Here is an 18,938-nt window from a genome sequence, read left to right on the forward strand (position 1 = left end):
TAACTCTAGCACTCAACAGGCAGGCTGAGGGAAGAGGATGGGGAGTTTGGAAGAGACAACTGCAAACAGAAGAGAGCAGATCCTAGCTTAGAAAGCCTAAAGGGAGAAAGTAAATATTTTATTTAAAATAAAAATAATCTGTTAAAGGAGGAGGAGGAGGAGAATGACAAGAAGATGACGAAAACAGTTAAGATTAGTAAAATCGGCCTTAGTAGTAAAAGAATCAATAAATTTAGAGAATTTTAAAAAAGAATGCTTACCGTGTGGCTCTCAAGTTCAGCAATTTTTTCAGGTGCTTCAAAGCCCAAAAAATACATTCTGATTACATGGTCAGTACTACCTGTAGCTAAAAACATGCCACCTGAAACAAAAATGCAAACGTTTAAATGTGTAGCTTGCAACGAATACACCAACAAACAAATGTCTATACATGTAAAAGAAAGCTCTCTTACACTGAAATTAGGGTTCTCTCCACAACCCCGCCCAGCTCATTAAATGAGCGTACAGAGCTCAACTCTTGGCTTCAGAGAAAAGGTTACTCCTGCCGGGCTTTACGGACAAGGCAGTGCACACTGGGCGTCAGGTCCCTGAAGACAGGGACAGGGCAAGCTCTTGCCGCCTGAGAACAGGCTTCAGGATACAGAGCTCACCTGTAACCCTTTCACCCACTTCCTGAGGAAACCACACTGGGCCTAGGCTACAAAACTTAAAAACTCCTCTGTGCAAGAAAAAAAATAAGGGAAATAATTTCACCATGATTCAGCGTCCATTTTTTTTTTTTTAAGATTTATTATTTATTCAATGTTCTGTCTGTATATAGGCCTGCACACCAGAAGAGGACACCAGATCTCACTATAGATGGTTGTGTGATTACTGGGAATTGAACTTGGGACCTCCGGAAGAGCAGACAGTGCTCTTAACCTCTGAGCTATCTCTCCAGCTCCCCTGCATCAAATTTAAACATATTTATTTAGGCAAAATATAAGAAACAATATCCTACAAGTGGCCACGTGATTCTAGAACAGTCTATATGACACTGTGAGCTTCCTGGCTGGGAACTATGTCTTCCATTTCCATGACTGAATACTGCCAGACATCAAAAGGAAGAAAGGGGGAGCAGGAGAGGCTGGCAACACCCCTCCTTTGTCAAGCCTATACACATGCTCTCAGCTGAGTACTTAAAAATCTCCATTAATGATTACTCAGTCAACTCCAGAAATAACGATCGTAAGTCAGAGCTAATAATATGAAAAACAGAAGTCACCTGTTGCCTTTCTAACTGAGCACATGCTAAAATAACTAAGGAAAAACAAGCCTCAAGTATTATCTTACCAACGCTAAATGAAGAGCACAGCATCTGAACACCAGGCCTTGGCTTCTCCGTGAACTTCAGGGGCCGTGGGCTTTAAAAGAAGACCGTATATGCCTTTAGAATACATGCTAACACTTTAATAAAGCCCTGGCAGTTTCTCTATGATTACTGTGTGCACACGCACATGTATGGGGGCACACGTGCATTGGTGCACTCTGCAGGTGGGGACCATGGGAGGCAGGGGACTCGGGCCATCAGGTTTTACCCACAGGACCATCTCACTGGCCCTCAACTGCTCTTCAGACCTACCATATCAACACTGAGAGTAGTTCCCTGCACCTGGAACTACTGTCCAACTACTAGACTGCTTGCTTGCCACAGGCAAAGTTTGGGTTTGGTCACGAACACCACATAAAGCCAGATTTGGTGGCGCACACCTGTAATCGCAGCACTCTGGGAGGCAGAGGTAAACGGGACCAGCCTGGTCTACAAAGGGAGTCCAGGACAGCCAAGGCCACACAAACCGTCTCAAAAAACCACCACATAAGGGACAAACCCAAGTGTACTATGTCCACATTCTTCTATGTGAGTATGCCAACGAGAGGCTTTTAGAGTCCTAACCCTGCTCCTGGGTGACAAAGCGCATCTCTATCAGTCGACAGTTGCCGTGAAGAATGCTGAGGCTGGGCTGCATTACTACATCAGACACGGCATTCACAGCGAATGTGTTCTCTCCGTATCTGCTCACCAACATGGCAACAACAGCAAACATACGCATAAGACACACTCATCAACTTCTGCCTTAGTGTCACAAAGCTTTAATACCAGCACTCAAAAAGGCAACTGGATCCCTGTGAGTTAGAGAACAAGTTTTAGGACATCCAGAGCTATACACTGAGACCAGCTAAAACGGTTTTCTCCTTAATTATTTTTTACGTCCTCCACAAAGTGAATAAAGTGAATCTCAGCTCCTCTTGTGCACCACTACACTAAGTACACAGCACTCGGCCTGTGCCAGTTCTCCAGCAGCCCAGGCTCCTGGATCCAGTGCTACTGTCCTCATTCTAATTAAATACCTCTCCACTGCTACCACTTTAAATTCGTATCTATTGTTTGAATTTGCTTACACAGAGACGAGCAAAGGGAAAAAATCATTTAAGCTTTTCTGTTGCAGTGGCATTGATGTATAACGCATATGCAGTAACTAACAAACGAACAAAAGAAGAAAATTTCCTCTTAGAATGTCACCACTATATTAAAGAACAGCAACTACAACATAGGATCACTCACCTGAATTTCAAGGACTCTAAATCCCACTGCCAAAAGCACACAGTCCCATCAGCACCAGTGGAAACCATATATCTCTGAGGTCCTTTGGCCATAGGGCTAAACTGAAAATCAAAACCACATGAATCACCTTCCATCTTGCTATTTCTCAGTTCCAAAAGTCACGCTTAGTGTCCTAGGCTGGCCGTTACCTGCAGAGACGTAATCGAGCCTGTGTGTCCTTGCAGCACAGCGACTGGGGCGCAAGTCCTCAGGCACCACACCCTGATGATCTTGTCACAGCTGCCGGCGGCAATCAGTGTGTTCTCGTAGTTCACAGCCATGTCTGAGATTTCTGCTGAATGGCCTCTTAACGTAGACAACAAGCGGCCATTGTGTGTTGACCAAATCTTTACCAAACAATCATCTGAACCCTAAGAAAAAACAACACCCCAATACAAATGTTAACACAGCATCTATTAAACCCAAAGAACAGAATGATACCACCCAGATGAACTGATAACCCTCCCCTGTCCAGCCAAGTAGAGCAATTCCACTGTCTTCCAAGTCCTATCATTTCTGGTCAGGTTCTTCTCTGTACTATTTTCACAAAGTTCTCTCCCAAGAACGTCCCACCCTAAGTTCCTGTTCCCAATACCAGCTGCAGAAGCAAGTCAGGTCGGCAAGCTACACTGGGACAGCTCTACATCCCTGGGACTCCACTGTAGGGGAGAAAGCACCCAAGTTCCAAATAAGCAAACAAGAGTCTCAAGTTTACAGTCCCCAAACCAGGCAGCACACATAACCCAGCATAGCTGAGTACGTTTTCAATCCACTGTTTTCTTCTCCTAAAAACACAGGGGAAGTCACATTCTATAAATAGTTTTCAAATAATCACTTGGACACAGAAAGATTATTTCATAATGAATCTGGTTTCCTAAACCAGTGATTAGTCTACGAAAGCATGAGCAGCATCAGCAGCAAGCATGATCTGGGAATTCTGAGGGAGTGAGTAGGAATATTTTTATTAATGTGCTTAAAATTAATCTTGATATAACTTCATCCCTTAAGTCTCAGCTGGGCTAAACGGGAAGTGTTTGGTTATGTACTTTGTATTATCTGAGAGCACAGCATATATCCCAACAGAGCTGGAGAGAGAGCTCAGCAGCTATCTTGAGGCAGGATCTTGTCAGGCCTCAGTCTGTCACCGCCGCAGTAGGTCCGCCAAAGTTCTTCAGTGTGTTGGAACCACCAGTCTCAAAACAACGCAGACCTGACTATGTTGCTCAGTCACTTGAAACACTTATCGAGGCCCTGTAGGAGACCTCCCTGATCAAAATCTCTGTTCTCTAGGCTATATGAGAGAACTGTGACGCGCACTACAGCACTCCAGGTGGCACCAAGTTGAGTAAGATGTTAACTCACTGTAAAGATTCTATGTCCTGTCCTATCAAACGCTACACAGTACACAGCAGACAGGTGTCCAAGAATCCTCCTGTGCAGCTTTATATGCTGGTACATCGTTCCTGGGAATGCTGTGCTAAAAGTGGAACACCCTGTGAGCTGTTTTCCTCGATGGATCTCCACTAGGAAATAAAAACAACGGAAATGGTTAAGGGGGAGCCGATACATAAAAACTATAAAAGACCCCACAACAATTTCCAGAAGGTAAGTAACCAGGCCTGTTTGAGAAACCCAAAGAACTTGTGCTTTGTCCTCAATCCTACTGTGCTAACCCTAACCTCTACGATTGTGCTCAGTTATCTTTACACAAGTCAGGAAGAAAGCTGACAGTTGGTACTGTTGCAGTAACAGTCCACCAGCACTTCCTCAGCATGTACAGTCTTCATGAAATTCAAGAAACAGTTGGGCATCTCACAGGCCAACCTCACTCACCAAGACTCGGTGGGGAGCCGTAATTCACGGGCATTTCAGGAGGTCTTCCTCTGTGAAGCGCGGCAAAGGCAGAGCCCCTCCACACTGTGTGCCTGCAGTCTTTAAAATGAATTTTAGATACACATAAAATCTTGAAAGTTAACCCAAAGAAAGATTTTATACAATACTTACGTATATTGTAATCAACTGTTTATTCAAAGTTTGACCAGCTAACATACTTTAACAGAAAAGCCCAGAGGTTTATTATGCTGTCTCTGAGAGTGAACTTGAAGCATCTCGGGTACAGCAGCAGTGACCCTGACAGACAGTACTTTACAGTCCAGCAGGCGCTTTCCACATACATTGGCTCACGGGGCCCTCACAACAACCCTGTGAGGTAGGTGACCCTGCTAATGCACACGTGAAGCGACTCAGGTCCCAGGGCCTCAGAAGAGAGTCATCGCAGATGATTAGCAGATGATTACTAGGAAGGCTGGAATACGAGGTTAACTTTATTTTTCAACACAGAGTACCACATAGCACTAAAAATGAGCAGTCCTAGCACAGCTGACCCAGTTTTCAAAAGTGAAGAATTTTTTAAGAAGATATTTTCATGTATCTAAAAATCTCTGACTTGACAAATTCATTCGGTCTGAAATTTGTTTGGCCAGTACTGTCTTGCCTTGAGCTCATTAGGAAGAACTGATACTCGTTTAAGTTAAGTAACTTCCCACCTCAGGATGGAAGGCAGGTAGCTCTTCAGAAGAGCCATACACAGCACAGAGTGCACAAGCCTTCTAACCCTGCCGGCACCCAGACTAAAGGAAACGCACCAAGGACGTGCCTGGCCTCTTAAGGACACAGAAGAGCACGGGCCAACACACAGACCTGTGCTCCGCTACTTCAGAGCTGCAGAGTGAGGTGAGTCTAAAGCCCCACTGAGCCTCACGTGCCCCCAACTAGTAGGCAGGCTGTGTTTCACATGTACGGAAGGCCTCCTCTGGCACCAGCACAAAACACAAGCAGAAATAGGGCCCCTCGCTGCAGCCTCTTCCGAGTCTGACAGTTCTCACAGGTCTCATCACAAAACACTAAGCTTGAGCTTGCCCCAAGGGGAAAAGAAACGTGCTACCAGGCCACTGCTGGAAAACAAGTGAGCAGAGAATAATTACCAAGTGACAGGGACAGTTTCCTGATCAGAGCCACAGTGTGGCAAGGCGATGGGGCACCAAGAAACAGCTAAGGCTGGGAAGCTGTCAGGCATGAAACCAAGCAGCAGAGGTGTTGAAGAACTGAGAAAGGTCAGTCAGGCCTGGAGCGTCTACGAGGCAGCACCCCAGCTGCAACAGCCACAACAAAAACCACCACGATGGAACTGAGGCGTGCACCATCAAGACCAGCACACGTGCCCACAGCAGCGCAGCCATGTGTGTGTACACAGATCACCACCCGGGTGCTTAGTCTACGTCAGTCATGTGTCTCACAGAAAAGTACAGTGCTTCCAGACATTCTGCTAGCATATAACTTACCAAAAAAAAATTGTTAGTAAAAAATAAAAATAAAAGGAAATCATGCAAGTTTACATTTTTGGTGCATGTTTTTCAAGCTGCTACTGTATTTTTCAAAAAAAAAAAAAAAGAAATCACTTCTCCCCCATAAGAAAGGACTTTCAAAATCTAAATATCAAAAGAAATACTGCTAGTACTTAAAGAGTTTATTATAGACATATACAATTACATCCATTGGAGTTACGAGTGAGCTACAAAGTGGAAAACTTAAGAACTCACATTGATAAAACCTCAAGCACATCTTAAATTCAAGCATCTTACTTAACATCTATGTCTATCAATTTTTGAAGTGCAGAAGGACCCATTAAACATGAAAAATTCGACCTACACTAATTGCAGAGCACATAGTCCATGGTATTAGCTGCATCATTACCTTCCACAATCTTACACAGCTTCACAGTCATAACGTAAGCTATTAGTACAAAGCAGACACTTCTTCAAACTAAGGTACCTTTTGCAGTACGTAGCAAAGACTGCCTTCCTGCACCAAGCAAAGAAGTGACTCTTGAAATGCTGGGCGGGATTTCTTTATCCAGCATTGGGCCGAGGCGTTGGCAGATTTGCAACAGGTGATCGGGGGCCACATGCTTATTGGACAAGACCTGTCGGAGAGTTAAGTTTTTAATAACACTGCATACAGCAGTACTCAAACGTTTATATCTGTTTTAATGTGAATATCACACTGAAAAGTACAAAACACAGTAAAAAAAAAATTAAAGGCAACTTAAACAGTAAGCTAATGTCAAACACTAATCCAAATTCCACGATTTTTCTTTACAGAAATTGACAATTCTATTCGTTTTGTTTTGAGACAAGGTTTCTCTGTGTAGCCCTGGCTGTCCTGGAATTCGCTCTGTAGAACAGGCTGGCCTTGAACTCAAGAAATCTGGCCTTGAACTCAAGAAATCTGCCTGCCTCTGCCTCCCAAGTGCCAGGATTAAAGGCATGAGCCCAGGGGATGAATTTATACTAAAATTTAAATGCGAATGACACGGAAAAACCAAATCAACTTTGGGGCAGATGATCCTCCAGTTCAAGACTTGCTCTGGAGTGTCCCACCGAGACAGGAAAACACAGACCTGTGGCAGGAGCAAACTGCAGAGAGACTGGCTGGCATGGTTCTAAAGCACCCATTTCTGACAAAGGTGCAAACGTTGATTCAGGGCAGAAAACCTCTCTCAATAAATGATGTTGAAACAAGGCCGAATACCATTCCAAAAAACAATCAACGTTCAAAGTACACTTTTTGTTGTGCTTATGTATGCAGGAATGCATATTCATCAGCTGAGTCATCTCAACCCTGACCATAGAGGAATAAAACTACAGACCTATTTATTAAAAAAAATGTACACGGCGGATATATGACCATATACATTTCTGAAATAATCACTGAATAAGTTACATTTATAGAAAAGTAAAAAAAAAAAAAAAAAATCTTTATGATCTGGGCGTCAAAGATCTCCAATATCACACCAGAACAAACAACTCAAGAGTCTGCTCTTCTGGACCGCCAAGGACTTTTGCACTGAAAAGGGAATCAAAAGGTGACAGGCCAAGGGGACAACTGCAAAGTCCCATCTGGTAAAGCCCAGTAAAGCGGATGAACAGGTCGGGACCAGAGTTCACAGGAGTACTCAAAAAAACACAAACTGAACAGCTCCCAGGACTCCCCAGTAAGAATCCAACTGAGCGACATTACCAAAGGAAGGGTAACCCAGGTGGCTAATGGGTGTGAAGACCCCAAAGAGCAAAGCAATGGGCAAACACAAAAACCACTGGAGCCGCTGCTGTACCCAGTGATAAAGACTGGCTGGAGAACCTAGCCAGACACCTGCAATCCCGGCACTTTGGAAGAGGGGCAGAAGTTTTAATGCCAGTCTCAGCTACACAGTGAGTTCAAGACCATTTTGACCTATCAGACCCATCTCAAATAGCAGAAGCCAACCAAAACAAAGCAAAACAAACAACAACAAAAAAAAAAAAAAAAAAAAGGGAGAAATTTCTGATAGGTATATAAGGTACTAGATTTTGAAAACAGTTCAGCCACTCCAGTCCTGGGTATCTGACTTGAAACACATACTCAAAAGAGGCAAGTTAATGTTTTCAATGTGTCCACAACGTCTGTAGACAACTGTTTTGCCTGCACCGTGTCTGTGTGCACGCCTTCAGGTTCAAAGAGGCAGACTCTACCCTAGAACTGGGGTCAGGAATGACCGCAAGCTCCCAAACATCTGTCCCCCCAAAACCGCTGAGTCACCTCTCCAGGCCCTCTCTGGTGTAACAGCTGCTTTTTCAATTACAGTAAAAACTAATTTGCAGTAACAAATGATTTAAGTAAATACACAATGCCAGCATACCACTTAGAAAAAAAAAAAGAAAAAGAAATTAGCCAAGCACAGCCATAATCCCAGCACTTGGAAGGCAGAACTGAAGTTCAAGATCAACTTGATCTACATATCAAGTTCCAGGCCAGCCAAGGGTACAGCAGACTGTTTTAAAGACCAGAAAAGATGGCCCCACAACTCTACAGCACTAGTTAACAGTGGTCCCCAGCCGTCCTAATGCTGTGACCCTTTAATACAGTTCTTCATGTTGTGCTGACCCCAACCATAAAATTATTTCGTACCTACTTTATAACTACAATTTTGCTACTGTTATGAATCATAGTATAAATGCCTGATATGAAGGGTATCTGGTATGCGACCCCCAAAGGGGTCAAGACCCACAGGTTGAAAATTGCTGAACTCAGGGGTCAGGGGAGTTGGGACATTGTATACATGCATCAAATGATCAAAGAACAAACTCCTAAATAATATACTGACCAGATACAACTGTGCTTAAGAAGGCAGAAACTGGGCTGGAGAGACGGCTCAGAGGTCAAGAGCACTGTCTGCTCTTCCAGAGGTCCTGAGTTCAATTCCCAGCACCCACATGGTGGCTCACAACCATCTATCGTGAGATCTGGTGCTCTCTTCTGGCCTGCAGGCACACATGCAGGCAGAAAACTGTACACATAATAAATCTTTGGGGGAAAAAGAAGGCAGGAACCACTTGCTGCAGTCAGAACATATGAGAGAGTGCATGAAGAGCTGCAGAATTCTTCCCTGTTTCACTGTGGTGACTACATTCAGCCTTGATCAAAGCCAACACTTTCAGCACTCATTAGACAGAATGTTAACTACACTTCAATAAGGATTAGCCACAAGAGCAAACACAAAGAGCAGTGTAACATGAGCTCATGTGGATGCCACCATTACATGAGATAAATGCATCTCAAATAAAACTGAATGATATGTATGCAGACATGGGGGAGAGAGAGACCGACAAGAGACAGCACAATCTTGAGTGCTGGCCTTGAACTCAGAGATCCAAAAGCCTCTGGGATTAAAGGCATGTACCACCACACCCAGCTTCTTCTATTTTTAAGACAGGTTCTCTTTGTGGCTCTGGCTGGCCTGGACCTGTTAGGTCTATCAGGCTGCCTTGAATTTGCTTTTCTCTGCCTCAGCCTCCAGGGCGCTGGAATCATAGGGGCAAGCCACCATATTCAACTTCATTCTCATGTCTGAATCCTAGTGCCCAGCACTTAAAAATGACAGATCCCACTGGGCAGGATGAACCAACAAAATCAGGCTAGCAGGCACCAGCACTGTGACATCAACAACTTCAAACTCTGGGACACACGCCTACCTCCAGAGAGACCCCGACGAGTAATTACAGATCCATACTGACCTCAACTATGGGTTAACAATCATTCCTCTCAGGAATCCTAATATAGAACAGCCTGATCCAACATACAAGTTTTATTTACACAGGGTGGTAGAACAAGCTACGTAAAATATCTTTCAACTTCTCAACTCAGCTTCTCCACCACCTGGCAGATATTCCAACAAAAAACTTAAAAAGATACATCAAATCTAGTAGCCTTCAAGTGTTGCTTTTTTTATTATTTTTTTTTGGGGGGGGGGGGCTGGAGGGCTTGAGACAGGGTTTCTCTGTGTAGCCTTAGCTGTCCTGGGAAGCACTTTGTAGACCAGGCTGGCCTCTAACTCCTTCTTGCCTCTTGGCTGGGATTACAGGCATACTCCATGGCATCCTGGTGGAATTATTATTTAGCACTCTATGCTTGAATTATAAAAACAACTCTAAAAATTACTAGTATAGCTCATTCCCTTAGTACATAGGATTGGATAAATCAGTGTTTAAAAAGTACTTGCTGGGAACTCAAAGCTATCCTAGGCTCCATGTGAGGCTATCCAAAAACAAAGCTCTAACAAAGAAGAACATCTAACACAGCTTTAAGCCCGCCCTTAGGTAGCAAAGGGAAGCAAATCTGCTAGTTGGAGGCCAGCTGGGACTACACAAGACCATCTCAAAACAAACACACACACACGCACAGACCTAGGCTGACTCCAGGAGAACAAGCGTGGGTCTTTAACTCTGTTTGGGTGGGAGCTGTTTTCACACACAGCACCATGGCCGCAGTGATGCAGTTTTTGAGACAGGGTATGCTATGGATGGAAGCCCAAGCTAGCCTCCACTTGAGACCCTCAGCCTCCACTGTCTGAGCTGGGATGGCAGGGACCTGCCTTACTGCAAGAACAATAATCTGACACACCCCTAAGAAGCTGGCTAGATTAAGAAGCTAAAGAAAATAGAAACAGCTTCTCTCAGAGTGATTCCACAGCAATAGACAGCAAACATTCTAAAAGCTAAACATAAATCTGGAAGGTTTTCATGCTAGGATGTACAATACCAACAGAGACGTTTCAATGTGGAATTGTCATGTACTTGAATACATTTTTTTTTTTTTTTTTCAAAACAGGGTTTCTCTGTGTAGCCTTGGCTGTCCTGGAACTCACTTTGGAGACCAGGCTGGCCTCGAACTCAAAGCAATCCACCTGCCTCAGCCTCCCAAGATGCTGAGATTACAGGAATACACCACCACGCCTGACAACTTGAACACATTTTTAATAAACGCTGACTATGTGAATAGTGAATAGTTCTGTTATCTATTTTGGTAAGGATTATTGCTTGCTATCCTATATTTGTTCTCTAACACGGAAATGGGTTAGACAAGTTCATGTAATCATCTTGAGTTCAAAGTGGGCCGGGAAGCAGAGAAGGCAACCCACACCATTAGCATACTTGGACCAGAAATGCTATCATGTTGAAACAAACAGCAGTTGCCAAAGAATGCCATAGGGACCTTCAAAGTCCACTCAATATTGAAGCAAGCTGGAAGTGCAAATGTTCCTAAAATAGTGTCTATGCAGTGACCAAGAAAGAAAAAAAGACTGTAGAAACCGTTGTACATACAGTACAAATGAACCATCTGTCACATGACTTTGACCTGTAACAAGTGGAGCGATGAGAGTCTCCAAAGCCAAACCTGCGCCAGTTTGGTGGCCTGCTGCCAAGCTCATCCACAATCACCTTCTACACACCATGAGACCCAGGAAACGCAAGAGATGCTCCACACTGCAACAGCACTGCCAAACAGAAAGGACCCGATTCTCCACGCTAAGGAATGAGCCATGTCTACAGCAGCATCTTGTACACTGAATACACTAAGCTCCGAGTTTGGCCTTGCCAACCATAACCACCCAACGTTCTGCCAACCAACTACTTTTCCAAGCACCTGGCAAATCAGCAGTCGGAGTAGCAGCTGCTCTTCCAGGCCCCAGGTTAGATTCCAGCACACATGTGGCTGCTCATGCCCTCTTCCGAACTCTGAGGGCGCCAGGTACACATGCAGTGCAGCATGTCTGAAGACAAACAAGCACACACACAGCAGTGAGCCAAGCTGGTTGTGGTGGCACACAGCTTTAACCCCTGTACTCAGGCTGAGACTGAAAGTTCCAGCCTGGCCTACGTAGCAAGGCCTTGTCCTCAAAATGAGTCTGAAAATAATAAGTTTTTAATGTTGTGAACACAATGGTTCCTGATTTGATTAATAAAGATGTCTGAATCTATTTATGACTTATAAGTCACGGTCAATTCATCAATTCCTTTTTCACTAGCCTAACACATCAAAGGCTGTACAGGTTAGAGCTCCTCTTTGTTCACAGTGATGGTTGGCAATACAGAAAACAAAATCAAAACGACCCACACATTACTTAGTGTCTATGCAGTAACCCATTAGGTCATCAGGAGACCCTGGGTTTGAAGCCAGCCTCACATGCCTACAGCTGCCCTCAGCAACAGGACCACAGTGGGAGGCCATCTTCAGCTACAAAGCCAGTCTGAGGTCAACTTGGTTTACCTGAGATCCCTCTCAAAAATGAAAATGAGAAGAACACTTCGAAGATTGAAAAAGAGATGGCTCAGAGGTCCCGAGCTCCATTCCCAACAGTCACATGGTGGCTCCCAACCATCTGTACTGGGACCTGATACCCTCTTCCGGTGTGCAGTGCAGATAGGCTCTCATATATGTATATGTGTACACGTATGTATATACAAAATAAATAAATCTTTAAAAAGGACTATCTTCATAAAAAAAATCAATGTGTTCCAACTTGCTGTAGTTTAAGAAAAAATAAACTGTGCTGAGTGTAGTGATGCAGGCACTCAGGAGGAAAAGGCAGACGGATCTGTGAGTTCAAAGGCAGCCCAGTATATACATCAAGGGCTCAGTCAGAGCTACACAGTGAGACCTTGTCTCAAGCCCCACCTAGCAGGGAAAAAGAAAATATAAATTTGGAATCAGTAAGATAACTCAGCAGGTAGAGATACTGCTGTCATGCCTGACAACTCAAGTTCAATCCCCTGGCCTCACACGGTGAAAGGCCATGTGCCAGGGAATGCTCACGTACGCAATAAATGAACAAATTTAACTTTTGGCTCACCAGTTTAGAGCCACTTGGGGCTCTTACAGAGGACCCCAGTTTGGTTCCAAGCACCCACACGGTGGCTCACAACCATTTGTGATGCCAGTACCATCTGGCTTCTGTGGGCACATGTCATTAACACACATTTTCTTTAAAGAAAATAAACTGGGCCGGCTGTGGTGATGAAGGCCTGTGATCCCAGCAAGTGGGAGGCAGTGATAGGCTGATCTCTGAGCTGGACGACAAAGGGCATCCAGGACAGCCAGGGCTACACAGCGAAACCCTGTCTTGAGCCTCAGCAGGTTAAGAGCACTCACTTCCAACCCTGACACACCCTGAGTTCAATCCCTGGATCCTACTCAGTGTCCCACAAGTTGTCCTCTAACTTGTACATTCATCCATAAGCGCGCGCGCGCACACACACACACACACACACACACACACACACACACACACACAAATAGTGTTTGCCAGGCAGTGGTGGCACACCCTTTTAACCCCAGCAACTCAGAGGCAGAGGCCAGCCTGGTCTACAGAGCAAGTTTCAGGACAGGCAGGACTTCCCAGTGAAACTGTTTCAAAAACCAAAAAACTAAAAATAAAATAGTATTTAAATGCATATGGGCCAGGCGTGGTGGCACAAGCCTTTAATCCTAGCACATGGGAGGCAGAGAAAGACAGATTCAAGGCCTGCTGGGTCTGCACAGTAAGTTCCAGGACAGGTAAAGCTTCACAGTGAGATCATCTCCAAATGAATGAATGAATGCATCACACACAGGTATGTAGAACATTTTAGAACTACACTAGGAAATTCACAAATACCCAAATCCTAAACTCTTGGGAAGGAAGTCTTGATGTTATCCTCAAAGCATACAAAGGCAGCAGTGAACTAAATCCAACAACGCCAAGCTACAAAGGCCCAGCCACGAGTCACAGCCTGTGAGGAAGCAGTGAGAGTACCACTGGACCACCTGTCCCTTCTAAACACCAAAGTCAGCGCGGACTGCAGTGCCCAGACATGGCCACACTATGCCCAACATAGGAGAAGGCTGACAGAAAGGCTGTGAAAAGCTGGGATGCTGCAGACCCCAGAAGGATTACAGCGCGATCGATGCCTCTGGGCCCTAACTAGCGCTGTATTAACGCCCACCTGTGGTGACGGTGAGGGTTTCTGTAAAAACCCAGTTATGGTGGGTGCAGTGGCACACCCCTGTAATTCCAGCACTCATCGAGGAAGAGGCAGACAAATCTCTCAAGTCGAGACCAGCCTGGTATACAGAGTTCCAAGACAGCCAAGGCTACACAGAGAAACCCAAAAAGTTATGCAAGTACGTTTTTGTTTTAATCCCAGCTGTGAAGTATGGGACTGCTTTGAATTGTCCACAGCTTTGCTAACTATGACTGTCCTCGAGCTCTGGCAGCTCTGGTGTAATTTTTGCCAGCTGCAGGTAGTTTTCATTTGGGCGTTTGGAACTCTGGAAACTCTTCAGAGTCCAGAGAGGAGAGGGGTGATCCAGAGGAGGCGGCTACTGCTGTTGCAGTTGAGAAGTTGGAGATATCCTGACTACAAAGACTGGACTTGCCCCAAGGAACCTGACAACATAATCAGCAGGAAAATGTTAAAAAGATCTCAAGTGTCCCCTCTCCCCACTAACCTCCTGTCTCTACTACCTGGTACTGGGGTGTTCAAAGGTATAAGAACTCAAACTAGAGAAAAACGTAGCGCCAGCCCCCACCTGTGTTCAGCTAACATCTTCCCTGCAATTAGGTAAAACCCTTTTTCTGGATACTCAACAGACCCCACCTTTTTGTGTTTTTTGTTTGTTTGTTTCTTGGGGTCTTTTGGTTGGCTGGTGGGCTTTTTTGGTTTGTCAAGACAGGGTTTCTGTATAGCCTTGGCTGCCCTGGACCAAGCTGGCCTCCAACTCAACAGATTTGCCTGCCTCCGCTTCCCAATTGCTATGATTTAAGACATCCACCACTACTCAGGTAAGAACACACCATTCTAGAGTATCATCAGATAACATCTAGAGCTATGGCACAGACTCCCCCATTTTGCTTTAACCACTTACCTGATGTTTCTACCCATGTATCAGAAAACTGCCTTGATTATGACTTTATTCTGTTGCTATACAAATTTCATGCAACTGCTGCCACATTTGGGAACATGCATTTAGGGTAACCTAAATCTCTGTTCCCAGGCCATGGTCACACCTATTTGGCTGCAAATGAACTCTTATTTCCTTAGAAAAAAAAGAGCTGTGTTTCAGAATCTGCACCAACAGCTCAAGAATTGGTAAAACAATCCTACTCATATAGCCATGGTTAGGACCCAGAACAGTGAGCTGGAGCTCCCCACTGTGGCTCATGGGAGAGCACCTGTCTTAGCACGCACAGGGCCCAGGGGTCCAACAGAAACAGACTCAACTACTACAGTGTCATCATGTGGGGGTCTAAGGTTGAGGGCACTGGCTGCTCTCACAGAGGACCTGCGTTCAGTTCCTGGAACCTACATGGTGGCTCACAACCATCTGTTACTCCAGTTCCAGGGAATACCATGTCCCCTTCTGACCTTGTGGGGTAACAGGCACACATGTAACACACACACATGTAGGCAAAGCACTCATACACATGAGAACTCTCAGGTCATTTCCTAATTTTAAAACATTAGATCAATTCAACAGAAGATAAGAAATCCTAATGTGTCTTATACTTAAGATCTAAAAAAGCACCAGGCACGGTGGAGCACGCCTGTAATCCCAGCACTCTGGAGGCAGAGGCAGGAGGGTCTCTGTGAGTTTGCCAGCCTAGTCTACAATGGGAGTCCAGGACAGCCAAGGCTGGAGAGATGGCTCAGAGGTTTAGAGTACTGGCTGTTCTTCCAGAGGTCCTGAGTTCAATTCCCAGCAACCATACTGTGGCTCACAACCATCTATACTGAGATCTGGTACTCTCTTGGTATGCAGGCCTACATGCAGACAAAACAACGTAGACACAATAAACAAACAAATCTTCTTTAAAAAAAAAAATTATACTCAAGCCAAGCACTGTATTACATACTTATAAACTTAACACTTTCTGAGTTGGAGGGCAAGATCAGAAGCTTGGTGGTAGTCATCCTGAACTACGTACTTCAAGGTCAAATAACCTGGGCTACATGAGACCCTGCCTTAAGGCACCCAACATGCAAAAATATTTATAAAGGCAGCTGGAGAACCAGAAGACAATATCCACATAGAATCTATGAAGCAGACACTCACAGAGTTCCATTTTGGCTGGGCTGAACCCCTCAAAAAGAAAGGGTCCTTTATTAACCAACACAGCATTCTGATTAATCACTGGGTGACTGGGTCAGCAATCTACTTGTCTGTTGGAAATTTTCGCTGACAGTCATAAAAATGGAATGCCTCAAACAGAAACTAACATAAACACAGCAAACTGGCATGTTACAATCTGTTAATATATAGAGGACAGGTCTCATCTTGTGAATGCTAGGAATAGCACAAATCTACCAAAAAAAAAAAAAAAGTATTTGGAATAGAAGCTGCAGACATCCCACAACAGTGACATACTAGGACCATCAAGATGGCTGAAAGGATCAAAGCCCTTCCCACAGCCCGGGCTCTGATAACCTGCACCCTGTTCTCAGCCTCCAGGAAAGAAAGAGGGTAAGAAAATGACTGTCTGCTGAGAAAGGCGTGTAGTAAAACCGTCTGTGAGCACAGTCCCAGGAGAGACACTCCAACATGCATACACCCACAAACCTTAAAATATCAAACCCAAGAAAACAAACTTGGCAGAACATGGTGGTGCAGGCCTTTAGTGCCAATGCTCAGGAGACAGAGGCTGTGAGTTTGAGGCCAGCCTGGTCTACAAAGTGAGCGCACAACAGCCAGGGCTCCAGAGAGAAGCAGTATCTTGAAGAACCAGAAAGAAAAAGACTGCACGCACATGCCAATGCTCTGGAGGGTGGATGGCAGCATCCCACTCCTGCTTACCCTCCTCCACATGGGTCCCCAGGACCCAATTCACACCGTTAGCATCGGCAGAAACCCTTTTAGGTGACAGGCCAGCTCAACAGCCTGAAGCATTTGCTTTTAAAAAATCATCCTAAGGGGGCTGGAGAGATGGCTCAGTTCAATTCCCAGCAACCACACGGTGGCTCACAACCATCTATAGTGAGATCTGGTGCCCTGTTCTGGTGTGTATGGCGAAACACTGTATAAATAGTAAATAAATCTTTAAAAAAAAAAAAAATCCTCCTAAAAAGGCAAACTAAGCAACAACGGCAACTCCACCTCTCATGGCCACCACCTGGCTGAGGAAGAGTCGTGGAGGCTTTACAGCAGCGGTTCTCAACGGCCCAATGCTGAAAGCCTTTAACACAGGTCATGCTGCGGCGACCCCCAACCATAACATTATTTTCATTCCTACTTAACTGCAAATAGCTGATGAGTGGATCTCGATCCCGAGGTTGAGAACCACTGCTGCAGAGCACTGCCCGGCACTCTATTAAAATCCCTAACCCGGAAAATGCAAACTAGTCACATGCAGGACACAGGCCCTGGCCGACCTTCTGACCGCTACTCTAGTGACCACGACTTCCAGATCTTGGACGCAGGGGAAGGCAGCATGATGTGCCTGTCCTCTAATGGCAACCCAGCACTGAGGCGGAATGAAGCAGGGCTGCACGCAAGCCAAAGCCAAGCCCACGCAGAAGTCCTCACAGAGGCGGGTTCTAACTACCGTGCAACCAACACGCTCAGGGCGTGTTGAAGAAGTCCCAGATCTTCCGTTTCCTGGGTTAGACTGAATTACTCGGAACAGCGTGAAGCAAGTGGAGGACGACGGTAAATAAACACAGCCCACGTTTCCACTGGAGAAGGGAGAGCTCTCGGGAGCAGGGCCTGTGAGCTCACGGCCAGCCAGAGACGCGTATACGGGATGGATGGCAAGGTAACGCCTGAAGTGCTGCACGCAGAAAGATCAGTGCGAGCCAGCTTCTAGGGCAGTCAACAAGCAGAGCACGGCCGGGGAGCAAAGGCGCGGTATTCACGAAGCACAACTCTGTGTGTCAGCTCCTGAGGACAGGGAGGGGAACAGCAAGGGGCAGGTTCTGCACCCTCAGACACTCAGGACTCCATTCCTGGGGAGCAAGTGGTCCGGAGGTCTGGGCGGGGCAGAAGAGGGGGGACCAATGAGAGCCCGAGACACAAGTGGGCGCGGAGGGCGCAGAGAGAGCCCCTCTGAGTGGCTGGCCCCGGGGAGCGGCGGGCCGCGAGCCAGGGGCGCCCCCGGCCGCGCCCCGCGCCGCCCCCCGGACCGTTTCCTGCCCAATCCGGCCCCGATCCCCACCGCGAGCCGTGGGGGCACCGGCCCGCCGTCCGCGGCGTCGGGGCCCCGCGGCGCCCGGCCGGGAGCTCGGACCGGCGGGGACGCGGGCGCGCGGGGACGCGGGGCGCTGCTCACCAATTCCTCGTAGCTCCTGCTGTGCTCGTTGCCCTCCCAGTCCAACCTCTTCGGCAACAGCTGGAAAGAGACACGAAGGGCGTCCGGGTGACCACCGCGGCCCGAGGCCGGGCGGGACGCGGACGCGGGGACGGGGACGCGGGGGCGGCGCACCGACCTGGTACTGCTCCAGCTCCTGCACCAGCACCTGCGGCAGAGACGCGCGGTCAGAGCCCGCCGCCGCCCTCCCCGCCGCCCGCCCGCCCTCCCCCACGGCCCCGCCGCCGCCCGCTCACCTGCGCCGCTCGGCGACACGGGCCGGCCGAGAGGTAGCGGGCGATGAGGAAGTACAGCTCTGCGGGGAGAAGACGGGGACGGTCAGCGGCGGCCGCGCGGCGCCCGGCGGGGGGACGCGCGGCCGCGTCTTACCAGACTCGATGAGCGGCACCGGACGTCGGGCCGGCGAAGGCTCCGCCATGGCGGGGCGCGGGGCGGGGGCGGGCGGGCGGGCGAGCGTGTAGGCCGCGCCGAGGCCTGACCGGGCCGGCGTCCCCCCCCAGCTCCTCAGGCGCGCGCCGCCGCCATGCCGTGCGCGCCGACGCGTCCGCGGCAGGAAGTCGCGCGGGCCGGGGGGAGGGA

The 18,938-nt window shown here is 47.0% G+C and overlaps 1 protein-coding gene across 4 annotated transcripts in view; it reads right to left on the reverse strand.

Annotated features, from left to right (window-relative positions):
- The window catches only part of Brwd1 (bromodomain and WD repeat domain containing 1), an 83,237-nt gene extending 64,441 nt beyond the window's left edge, over positions 1–18,796 (reverse strand). For all 4 annotated transcript variants that reach the window (XM_055614822.1, XM_055614820.1, XM_055614821.1 and 1 more), the window contains exons 1-11: positions 18,729–18,796; positions 18,596–18,654; positions 18,478–18,507; positions 18,321–18,380; positions 6,473–6,623; positions 4,475–4,573; positions 4,004–4,164; positions 2,791–3,012; positions 2,603–2,703; positions 1,333–1,403; positions 261–361 (exon numbers count right to left, since the gene is read on the reverse strand). In XM_055614822.1, coding sequence (XP_055470797.1) covers positions 261–361; positions 1,333–1,403; positions 2,603–2,703; positions 2,791–3,012; positions 4,004–4,164; positions 4,475–4,573; positions 6,473–6,623; positions 18,321–18,380; positions 18,478–18,507; positions 18,596–18,654; positions 18,729–18,777 — 1,104 coding nt within the window. In that variant the 5' untranslated portion in view covers positions 18,778–18,796. The remainder of the gene's footprint in view (positions 1–260; positions 362–1,332; positions 1,404–2,602; positions 2,704–2,790; positions 3,013–4,003; positions 4,165–4,474; positions 4,574–6,472; positions 6,624–18,320; positions 18,381–18,477; positions 18,508–18,595; positions 18,655–18,728) is intronic.
- Positions 18,797–18,938: the final 142 nt, after the last annotated feature.

Source organism: Psammomys obesus, unplaced genomic scaffold (assembly GCF_907164565.1).
Source record: "Psammomys obesus unplaced genomic scaffold, mPsaObe1.curated_primary_1811, whole genome shotgun sequence".
In the NCBI taxonomy this organism is placed as follows: Eukaryota; Metazoa; Chordata; class Mammalia; order Rodentia; family Muridae; genus Psammomys; species Psammomys obesus.